General features: G+C 27.5%; 1 protein-coding gene and 1 long non-coding RNA gene across 2 annotated transcripts in view; one reads left to right on the top strand and one right to left on the bottom strand.

The window, feature by feature from the left end:
- Positions 1–942, bottom strand: part of LOC111241404 — a 2,328-nt gene extending 1,386 nt beyond the window's left edge. Inside the window, exons 1-2 of the long non-coding RNA XR_002667343.1 lie at positions 685–942; positions 465–537 (exon numbers count right to left, since the gene is read on the bottom strand). This is a non-coding gene — a long non-coding RNA (uncharacterized LOC111241404). The remainder of the gene's footprint in view (positions 1–464; positions 538–684) is intronic.
- Positions 943–8,100: 7,158 nt separating this feature from the next.
- On the top strand, positions 8,101–11,843 carry LOC106773238 (F-box protein PP2-A13). The gene is made up of 3 exons (XM_014659951.2): positions 8,101–8,782; positions 8,996–9,114; positions 10,730–11,843. Exons 1-3 carry the CDS (start codon positions 8,444–8,446, stop codon positions 11,148–11,150), a joined length of 879 nt encoding a protein of 292 aa, XP_014515437.1. The 5' UTR covers positions 8,101–8,443; the 3' UTR covers positions 11,151–11,843.
- Positions 11,844–12,168: the final 325 nt, after the last annotated feature.

Consider the following 12,168-nt stretch of genomic DNA (forward strand, 5'->3'; position numbering starts at 1 on the left):
AATGCTCCCTCTTTTCCCAACCCAACACAACCCAATTTCCTTGCTGGTTATATAACTAGCCTATTATTTTTAGTTCCCAAAGTTATACATCCCCTCTCACAGAACCTGAGGCTACACTCAACCCATTTTTCCCATGATCACCCCCAACTTATTCCAGCAACTAGATTCATCAAATTCCTTCAGAGCACATCACAATCAATATATAAACATGAATCATTCCCAGGATCATCATTTCAGTCAAATTCAGCGCATACTAAGTTAAACACTTAAGGACAGTAACAACACATGCTCACAATATATCACATATTTAATTCAACATGCATAATCACTCAAAACAGATTCATCAGTTCTTACCAAACGGGATGTGTAGAACCAAAATACAGTTTAAATTCACATAGTAATTCAAATTTCTCAAACAGTCACTTCGCAACAAATAAAATAAAAGTATAAGTAGCTCCCCTTACCTTGGTTTCTCACAGTACAGTTCACAAGAGACGCTTTCACAACAACTTTATGCAGCACAGGAATTTACAGTACCTATATATCACCGAAATGGTGGAGGAATAAGCTCTTAGAGCTAAGCTTTAATCAGGAATAAAAAGAAGAACGCTCCTAGTTGTTTGCAGCCCGAAAAAGGCATTCCCTAAGTTGCGAAACAGCGGAGAAGAGGAGAAAATTACTTACTGATCCAATCGAAAATATAATCGGATCAAAAGGAAGCTTTCGGTGTGGTGAACGCTTGAGCACCTTCAAATCCAAGATTGAAGGGTTCAATTAGCTGAAAATCTAGAGAGAAGACAGAGAGAATTTAGGGAAAAAGGGTTTCTAGAGAGAGAAAGGAAAATTGGCTTATGAAAAATTTGATTTCTAAAAAAGCCCTCTTCTAAGGCTAAGGTACCCTTAGTTTATGGGCCTAGCTGCCTCCATATAGGGCCCAATGGCTTTATAATTTTTCAGACCTTTACAATTGCGAGACCCAAAATATTTCAATAGTTTTAAAATGAATAAAAAAATGAAGTTTACAAATAGAAGTTAGACGATATTTTTATCAATTTATTTTAAACTTTTCGAATTTAGAAAATCTATTTTCTCTCTTAAACATATATGTTTAGATTTACTTTGTGAATGAATTGAATGTAAACATAACTGAAAAATCCTTAAAAAAATAACTGATCTTATTTGGATAGAATACAACATCAATCAAAATGAAAGATAGGGATGACAACGAGTCGGGTCGAACAGATAGTGTCTACCAACAACCCGACCTGCCGGATAAAAATGTACCAGTAACTCGACCTGTTACTCGTCAGGTACCCGTTTAGAAAAATACCTGTGGATACCTGCAAAAAATAAAAAAAATATTTTATACATTTTAAAATAAAATTACAATATTATATATATATATATATATATATATATATATAATAATTTTAATTAAATTTAACCTAATAAAATATATTTTATTTTATTTTTAATTAAATTTAATTGGAAAATATATAAATTAATTTTTTATTTTTATTTTTTACGGATAACGTATACCTGTGAGTCGGATAGTATATTATCCTTACTCGACACGTTTAGAAGTGTGTATTAAAATACTCACACTATCCATTATCCGCGGGTAGTAACTACTCACCACGAATTTTACCTGTGAATACCCGTGTCCACGGATTTTTTTCTATCCTAAAAAATAAAATAAAAAATAATTGCTCCAAGCCTAACTGCCAACCCAATACAAATAGAGGGTTTGAAACTAAAACATGAATCTAACCAAATTTTGGCTTCCACTATTTAAAATTAGGTTTTCAATTCTTAAATTTAAGTTGGTTGGTTTTAAACATTATAAAGAGAGATGCTAACATAAAAAGAAGAAATACTAAAAGGCCGTAGGAGCATAAAGGGAAAAGGAAAAGGAGATTGTGGGACATGAGAAATTGACCAAGGTCACAATTTATAATTATGTGGATACACCCAAGAATAATTATTTTGCTTTATCAACTTAATCATAACGTTTAACGGAAGTCAATTAATATTAGGAGTCACAAACTGACCAAATTTTTTTAATATAATAACTTTTTCATTCTTATAAGAACGTCATTCTTTTTTTCTATTAGCTTTCTAACTTATTTTTCTCTCATGATAAGCTTTATTTGAATACTTTATTTATTATCATAGTAAGATTATTTTTCCAATAGCTTTATAAAAAAATTTATAGTAAATTTTCTGTCTTATTTATATGGAAACAAAATTAGATACGATAACTTTTCTATTTAAAATGTATTCTAAAATATAATCTATTTAATGAAAAATCATCTTACTTTAACTATAAATAAATAAAAACATAAAATAAATATTATGTAATAGTATTAAATAACATAAATTCAATAATATATAAACATTCGTAATGCTCTTGTTTGCTTTTAAATGGATACATTTCAATTATTGATATGACTGTTTTATTAGTAAACTCATTCATAAACTATCATTTCCTCCTTCAAATTTTCCACAAAGCTAACCTTATCTTCCTATCATTTTCTTTCTATATTTTATTCTCATTCCATTCTTTTATTATGTATTCTTGTATTTTAACTAATAATATCTTAATTTCCTAATTTTTTTTTCAAGATAATGAATTTCATTTATTTTTTAAAATAAGAAAATTCATTCTCCTTTCAATTTCTTTCTATTTCAATTTCTTATATTCTCATTTTTGTACTAATAATTTTCATAAATTGAATAGTTCTTTTTTTTTTTCAAAACTTATTAACTAAAGTTTCAAATTTCATGAAAAGTATAAAAAACTGTCTGTTAAAACTTCAATTTCTTATCTTACAATATCTTTCAAAATTTATCAAATTTTAATCATACAAACTTCTAGCATTTGATAGGGATGGGATATATATAGCATCGATCCTCCAAGTCTATTATTAGATCATAACTTTCAGCATCTTGTTTTCGATTAAAAAAGTAGAATTAGTGTTTATGGTGATTAAAAGAGCTATGATTTTTTCTTTTTTTATTTCCTTTGTTCACGTTCAAATGTAACTGTGTGAATGTGTGCCCAGAAAGAAGAGAAGTTCGTCAACATTCCTTAATATGTGAATAATGAATTCTAATAATTTACATGAATAAATATTAAAATTACACTTTGAGAATATTATTTTTTTCATGAAAAAATATTTAGTTAAGCCCGTCACTAATAGAAAAAAAAAAGAATAAATACAATAACACGTATGATATAAAATGGAACCAATTCATCTTAAAGAATATTTTTGTTTCAAGAAGCATTTTCTTCTTTTTCATCTAAACATTCATGTTCTATAATAACGATCATTTGTTAAATTATGCATCCAAAAATTATATAATTAAAAAGTATTAAGCTTTTTCTTAACAAAACCATTTTTAATTCTCAAAACGGAATATTTAGATTGACAATTAGAAATAGCAGCTATATGATCTAGAACATTTTAGATTTATCTTGATTTTCTCTAAAGCTAAAGAAAAGAAAACATGAATAATATTTCTATTCATCTATGGAACTATGACTAGTTTATGTAACTTTGTCAGTTTTTTTTTTTTTTTAAGTTTTAATATTTTAATTTGAATTTTCAACAAATTAAAATATTAGTTATGATTTCTATACAATAAACTTTATTTAAGTTTTAATATTTTAATTTAAATTTTCAACAAATTAAAATATTATTTATGATTTCTATAAATAAACTTTATGTAATATGTTCTTAACCAAAATTAATTAAGCAAATCATTTTAATAAATTAATTAATAAATATAATGATCCTAACATATTTAATGATTTGTTTTATAAATATATATGATTAACACATGATTAATTAAAAAAAAAGGTAATTGAATTAAAAAAATTAAATACTATGGCTTAAAAATATGTAATTAAAAGCAAAATTATGAATGATAAACTAATGATGAATAAAATTAAAGAACATTTCACATCAATAATAAGAAAATAAAAAGTATTGTTGGTGTTGCTTATTGCTTTGAGCCAGAGAGGAAATTGCATATTGGGAAAGGCAACAGAAGCAAATTTGCAATGATTCTCCTTTTGACCTAATCAGCATTTTTGTGCAAATGAAACATATCCTCAATGCATGCTTCAATCTGTTGCCTAGTCAGCAACTGTGCTGAGTCAGTGCCAGCTATGCATCACTTGTTCCTCCTCCAACACAAACCAAAACTTGTGGATCTCATCGCTTCAAAACCTCAGTTCAAAACAAAATTCCAAAACAACTTGTTCATATATTAATCTCCACTCATCTCCAAATACATCATTAAATATAATTTCAAGCTTCGTGGCTTAAATATTTTCATTTATAAAAAGCCTTTTTAATTTTATTCTAAAAGTGCATAAAGTTATAAATTAAAGTAAATGTAAATTGTGTTAGAAGTGGATTTTAATCTTAATTCAAATTCACATAAACTAACTTGTAAGATAAGGTTTGTATTCATTTATATACATTAAATTGGTCTTATTTCTAATTGACGTGGATCTTAGATCTTATTCAATCACACAAAACTGATTTATAAAATGAAATTTATATCTACTTATATATACTAAATTGATTTTATTTCTAGTCGAAATTCACGTAGCTATACTTCGATAAGATGAAATATAATAATGTGTAGCATTATTAAAAATTGGAGCAAATCGATTTTAATTGGAGCAATCTGGTTCGTGACTCTAGTGAACTTCGACCGAATTGTTGATAAACTTATGTGTCAGACGACCAAGCTTAAGAGTAATAATTATAAATTAAAAAATAAAAGTAATATTACTTTATTGAAAAGTCATTAATTTTTCACTTTACTAGGTCCCTTTTGGTGCTGTGCTGTAAGATGGGACCATTAAGTTTTTTATTTAAAAGTTACCAATATTATTACTATGCTTTTACGTTCAAACAAACATTGATGTTATATATGTATTATATAAACCAATAAATTTGTTTTTGATGTTGTCGATTGACGTAGGAAGGAGCAACAACAGTATATGTTTCTTATGCCTGCAACCGAAAGTGGATAAGATCGATTATCCACGGCCCACAACATACCAAACGATTTCCATTTTTAAAAGGACTATTTAATTTAATTTAATTTAAATTTTGTCTCGTTTGATTTTACAAATTTTATGCAACTAGAAAACTCTTTTTATTTTATATCAATTGATAATGAACCTTAAAACATTTAAAATAACAAGTTTTGGTTGATACGCTGACAAATATTCAAATTGATTTTTTTAATGACTCAATAATAATAATAATAATGAAATGATTTTGTTGAACAATAGATTTTGCAAAATTAAAATTGAGAATCCAAAATTAAACCGTTGAAATGAAACTGAGACGTTGATACCACACCAACTCATAAACGCGAAACTTCTGATCTTCCGATGTGACTTTCAGTGCTAATGGATTTAGTTCAATCCATTTTGGATAACATTCTCCCCTTTCATTTTCAAATTATCTTTTCTTCATCTTAACAACATTCATACCAAACTTTAATTATACTACAAACTAATTTAGAAATATAAAAATACATAAATAATTTATACAAGGCACAATAAAATCTAGTGCTTGTATATGGTAAAGTGTTAATTGCTTGGCCATGGGACTAGCATTCAAGGACTTCAAAATGGTTTTTATTTGTTTTTTTCTCCTTTTAGGTCTATGACATTATATTTTTTTATGTTACTGTTTTGGTTTATAGATATATCAAACTTGTTTCAATAATGTTGGAAAAGATTTTTGATTGTCGGTCTAATTAGGTTTAATCACGATTCAATTTGATAATGATCAAGATTATGGTTAATATAATTATTTCTTTTGTTAATTTTGTTTGTAATTGGACCATTAACTATCCATAACTGACCTAATAGTCATACTGTACCGTTACTATAACATTACAACAATAAATTATAATTATGTTGTTATATTTAAACTAATTGTTTACCTAATTAAAACAATTATTAATTCTTTAACCATTAACTAATTACTAACTAAATAATGAAATTCAGTTCAATTAAATTTATCTTTTGCTCAACTTCCATGTAGATGATGTACTGTATGGGGTCGTATGACCGCAACATTCTCTCTTTACCAAAAGGTTAGACGACACCAAAAAAGGCGAATCTAAGACTATAATCAAGCCTCCTTACAGAAATTAAGGTAAATAATGATTAAAGGTATTGGATAGGATTGAACCATGATTAAGATTTCGCTAATCTCAGATCTATGATAAAAACTGTAAATACATATCAAAGATAAAAGGTAAATAATTTATATCAACGGAGAATTTTTGATAAGTATACCTCTGGACATAAAAGCTTGACGTTACAGGTGAAACATATGACATGGAGTTTGTTTGAAAGAAAAAATAATAAAGGTAATTAAGTTGTGCATCTTTTTTCAAAAAAATAATAACATAATTATTCTTATTCTTTTCTTTTCTTTCCATGTTTCCTTCTTCGTTTATCTGTCTATACAGTATGCTTATGAAATTATCTAAAACCTTTAGGCGGCACACTCAACATACGAAAAGGTATGCAAAGGTATCATTATATTGGATATGTAAATAATGCAATGATTTATGTTTTATTGTTGTCTCTTATTATTATATTATATTGTCATCCCCATCATTATAAAATGGCTATGACATATTTAAATATAAAAGAATTTTTTTTTTTCATGTTCCTATTCAATTTTCTTACACTCTTATAGTGTTTTGTTTCTATCCTCTCAATCTAAACTCGTTAAAAAAACAAACAAAAACTAGAGGAGAATAAAGAGAATAAAAAAATAAATTTTATTATGTTTTCCAATAAATTAAGAGATTAGACTATTTAACACTTACAAGTGATAATCAAACACTCTCATGTCAAAAAATATATGCTATTTTAAATGCAACTTGAGAAAATAAAATTTTATATTATTTAAATTTTAAAGGACCCATTTGTTTATTAAATAATAGTAAAAACATACATACTATTTTTTTTTGTCAACATTTTTATCATCTTATTTTATTGAATTGAAATTTAATTATGATAATATTTTTATAATTTTATTTCTTAATGTGTATATTGATTTTCAATTTAATATATATTTATTTCTTGGCTTGTTTTGTAAATTTGAGGCATTCCGTAAATAATTTGAATTTAAGATTAAAGAAATTTGAAATTGCTAATTAATAGGAAAACAAATAGGATTTGAGAAAGTTGAGAATCTAAAAGTTATAAAAGAAATCATATAGAACTAATTACTTTTTAATCATAACTATATCAAAAGAGGATAAATTAAAATATTAAAATAATTTGTTAGTTATATATTTATAAGTGAGTTATTATTTTGTTCGATTTTTTACTAAAAGTTTCCTGAACATGCTTTTAATCCATAAATCAATTCACGACTTTACTGTATTTTTTTTTTTTTACATTTTAAATGGGAGGTCTTTGTTGTATGATTTCATATACTGTGCCTTTTGTTTTCTTTTTCAAAGATGATTATTTTGTTCTTTTTTTGACTATTTCATTATATATTTCTTTTGTTTATGGGTGGTGATAGTAAAGTTCTCTTAAACACAATATGTTAGTATTTTGCTTTGTTTTCAAATGGTCAATGTTCATGCATAGTTTTTTTTTTTTTTCACAATGCATCATACATACGTATAAATTGATTCAAACATAGTGTATTTAATTGAAATGAGAAAAAATCAATGATTCACGAAAACATCAACAATTTTTTAAATTATATTTCTTTCAATATCATCGTCTCATTGTTCCAAATAAATTCTAGCTAATTTGATAGGTGGTTTCCTATTGGCTTTTGAGTAAATATTTAAAAAAATTTACAGAAATAGATAAATTTAAAATATTATTCGTTTTAAGTCTCTATTTGATGAGAGTTAGGATTCACTTTGGATTTATGATCTAAACATAATTGTTATTCCATATTATAATAATTGAAAACGAAATTAATGAAATATGAAAGAGAGAATATAGGGCATCTATCGTCTCCACACATAATGAATATATATTAGGATACAATTAATGAACACCCCATATGATATTCTTGCACACTCATGGACACGTCTACAATCACCATTTTTTTTTTCATGTTCCAAAATAAGAAGAATGACCTAATAATTTATAAGTTTTGCTTCAAGATTCCACACCACAAGTGTCTTTCTTATAAGCCAAAAACTGAGCTTCCCACAACCCTTTCTTTAATCCAAAACTCCCAATAAAACTACATGGAAACACCTTCACTTTCTCCTTCTTTCTCTCTTATGCTCTATCACCTCCTCCTTTACCACTGAACTATCTAACACAACAAATCTACAACACCATCAACAACAAACCCTTTTCACCATACTCTTCAATTCTTCAATCCAAACTTCAATTTCTTCTGCATAATCAATCATGGGGGCTGCTGTTTCCACAACTGCCACAGAAAATGATGAAGTTCCCACCTTTTCTTTGTCCTCCCCACAGACGACAACCCTTGATGATGTTCCTGAGAATTGCATCTCTTCTCTCATGATGAGTTTTCATCCACAAGAGATTTGCACATTGGCCAGAGTTAACAAGGCCTTCCACAGAGCTTCTTCTGCTGACTTTGTATGGGAATCAAAGTTACCCTCAAACTATAAATTCCTTCTCAACAAACTACTTCCTCAACACAACAATCTTTCTTCCATGTCCAAGAAAGAGATCTATGCCAAACTATGCACACCCAATTTCTTCGATCATGGCACCAAGGTAATTTCATCACAGATTAACCTAGTAGTTTGCTTCTTCGACATCAAATTTCATGATGTTGAGGAACCCGACCACTAAATCTTAGATTGATTCATGTAATTAATATAGGAGTTGTCTTTCCAATTTCATCACTTTTCTTCATCTTGTTTCCGATTTCTCTCTCTTTCTTCATTGCATTGAGAAGTTTGATTTGTTCCTTTGTGGTCAATTTAGGAGATTTGGCTTGACAGAAGCAGTGCACAAGTTTGTTTGTTCATTTCTTCAAAAGCCTTCAAGATTACAGGAATAGATGATAGAAGATATTGGAATTATGTTCCGACTGAGGAATCCAGGTCAGATATTCTTATCTATATAATCAAAAATTAAACAAATACTTAGTTTCTTCCATTTTTATGAATTTTATATGAAAATTTACCATTTCAATTATGTTAAAAAATATACATGTATATTTATATATTATTAATAAGTGTGTATATATAATTAAACCCAACACAAAATACTAAAAAATATATGCAATTAAGGTTGTAAAATGCTTCTGAATTCTGATGAAAAATGGGTTTGGTTGTGTATTTTTTTTTTGGTTATATAATTTATTTTTTTATAGTTGTTGTTGCAATCGAAATTAAGTATGTTTTCTTCATGATGAGGTGAAATTAAAAGTGGAAACTTTTTTATTTTTTTGGGTTAAAGTCATTTTCGAATTTTTGAACAAATCAAAAGCCAGCACATGGAATCGAAACTCTTTTTCTTGCCGTATTTGTGCAGTTGGCGCCTCCGTCGTATAATAATAGAATTAAAAAACATATAAAAAACGTTTATTTTACGAGAATAGTAGCTATTTTAGGTATTTCAAGAATAAAAAAATAATAATTTAATTTAAAGTTTTTTTTTTTATTTGAGTGTGTTGTATGTCATAGAAATTTCTCATTTTGAACCGTATTGATAGAAACAGCAATGTTTTAGGGAGGAACCTTGTAATAGGTTTTGGCAATTTGCTTTAGCATATTAACGAAAGCGATTCGTCCTAGTCAGCCATTCACATCTTATATGAAAATTAAAGAAAAAAAGTGCAAGCAATTTGCACTTAGGGAATGCTATAAAAATATATAGGTTGAGAAGGACGTCTTGGAAAAGTAATAAATCAATAATTAAAATTTAGACTATTGTCAACTAACTCCTCCTAGTCAGCATCTTTTAGATAAAAAGAACAACAAAGCAATCAACTTGCATTTATAAAATATTCTGCAATTGCTAAAAAGGACTTCTATTCCAGGAAAAGTAATATTAATTAATTAACATTGTATATCTAGGCTTAATTATGGTAGTTGAATATATATCCGACCACAATATAAACAACTTTTCTTTGAATTGTTGGTATTGATTTTCTGTTGTGTTTATAATATACATTATGTTTTTAATATATTAAAAATTTATAAAATATTTTAAAACATTAAAATTAAAGTAAATTATTATATTTTAAAATATAAAAAGGCAGTAAATAAAATGAATTTGAAACGTATTTTTTCTTTGTTTTGTTTTCAATTTAAATCTAACTCAATCTTACAAAATCAGATTATTAGTCGATGTGAGACTTCTCAACACGTCCTCTTATAACAAATAATACCATGTTAAAAATGAACTTTAAGTCTAATTCAACCCTATAAACTGACTTGTAAGTTGAGGTTTGCATTCACTTATATACTTTAAAATTGCTTTATCTTTAGTCAATGTGAAACTTCCAACATTTAATATTGGTTTTTATGTGTTAAAATATATTAAGAAGAAACTAATATGCTAATATAAATATATTTTTAATATTCAATAGTATAAGAAAAACTCAACTGAAAATCTGAAAGAAAAAAATAGCAGAAATCATTTTATTTGTATATTGTTTCTCTTTTACTAAAATGAATGTATTTTTTTGCTTAACATTTTTTGATGATGCAGGTTTAAGAGTGTTGCATATCTTCAACAAATGTGGTGGGTTGAAGTAATAGGGGAGCTAGAGTTTGAGTTTCCAAAGGGAAACTATAGTGTATTTTTCAAGCTTCAATTGGGGAAGCCCACAAAGAGATTGGGCCGAAGAGTGTGCTACCTTGATCAAGTTCATGGATGGGACATCAAGCCCGCCAGATTTCAGCTGTCTACATCTGACGGCCAGAGTTCAGTCTCACAGTGCTATCTACGCGGGCCTGGAGAGTGGGCCCACTATCATGTTGGGGACTTTGCAGTTGAGAAGCCCAATGGGCCAACAAATATCAAGTTTTCTTTGGCCCAAATTGATTGCACTCACACCAAAGGTGGGCTTTGCATAGATGGGGTAGTGATTTGCCCAAAGGAGTTTTCAGAAAGGCTGAAACAGTTTTAGGGGTAGAAATGTTAGGAACACATTTTTTTGGACATACTCTCTTATTGATTGAAATTTATTAAAAATTATTAAAGAAAAGATGAAAATATTTTATTTAGTGAGTTTTTTTATTTTCTGGATTTTGTAGTTTTCAATCAATTTTAACCATTAAGAGAGTAAGTTGAAAAGAAGGTGTTACTAGCACTTTTACTTTGGGGAAAGTATACTTGGCATTGGGTTTTCAGTTAATCACTTTTGTGAGAGGAAAATTAGGCCTAGGTTTGTTTAATTAGATTTTATTTTTATTATTTTATATTTTTCAGATGATTGGGTCTTTTATTTTAAAAAAAAAGGGAAGAATTACTTGGGGCACCCTATTTTTGTAGCAAGGCTGTTGTATTGGGTGTCATTATATTGGTGCAGCTCTGTGTGTGTGTGTTTTTTGTTTTCTTTTGTTGACTTTTTTTTTTGTAAATAAATTTAAATGTGTGAAATAGTGTTCAGGTTGCATTTTGGTTTTATATGAAGTAACTTGTAATAATAATAATTCAGGATGCATTTAGTTCATTTCCTCCCAAACTTTGGATTTTTTTTATTCTTAAACTTTATTTATAAAGGAATGTAACTTGTAGCTAAATAAAGTTAAAAATTTGCTGATGTTTGGCAACCCCACTTGTCAGATTAATAAACTCTTGACTAAAAATTTGTTATGGAGTGTATATATGGCCTTGACAAGCTTCAAGGTGGTTTACCAAGTTAAGTAATAGTCTATTTTGTTATAATTATAAATAATCTAATTATTCTTTGTTTACTAGAGGTACTGATTCAAGTTTTTTACTATCTTAATTTAGGTGGATAATATTATGATTGTTGGATGATACTATTTTATCAATCTTTTATATTCATTACACTCATATCTAATTGATTTTTTTTAGTGATTTCTTTTTCTAAAAACTTATTAGTGGTATTAGAGTTGGTGATTAGTTTTTGTGACCGATTTATATAAGTATAATATGGTTCTTGTATTGAAAGTTTTTTT

The sequence above is a fragment of the Vigna radiata genome, chromosome 1, assembly GCF_000741045.1.
Source record: "Vigna radiata var. radiata cultivar VC1973A chromosome 1, Vradiata_ver6, whole genome shotgun sequence".
Classification (NCBI taxonomy): domain Eukaryota; kingdom Viridiplantae; phylum Streptophyta; class Magnoliopsida; order Fabales; family Fabaceae; genus Vigna; species Vigna radiata.

Coding starts and splice junctions, on each gene's coding strand:
- LOC106773238 (XM_014659951.2), top strand. CDS start 8,444: ATGGGGGCTGCTGTTTCCACAACTGCCACAGAAAATGATGAAGTTCCC. Junction 8,783..8,995: donor TCTTCGATCATGGCACCAAG/GTAATTTCATCA, acceptor TGGTCAATTTAG/GAGATTTGGCTTGACAGAAG. Junction 9,115..10,729: donor GTTCCGACTGAGGAATCCAG/GTCAGATATTCT, acceptor TTGATGATGCAG/GTTTAAGAGTGTTGCATATC.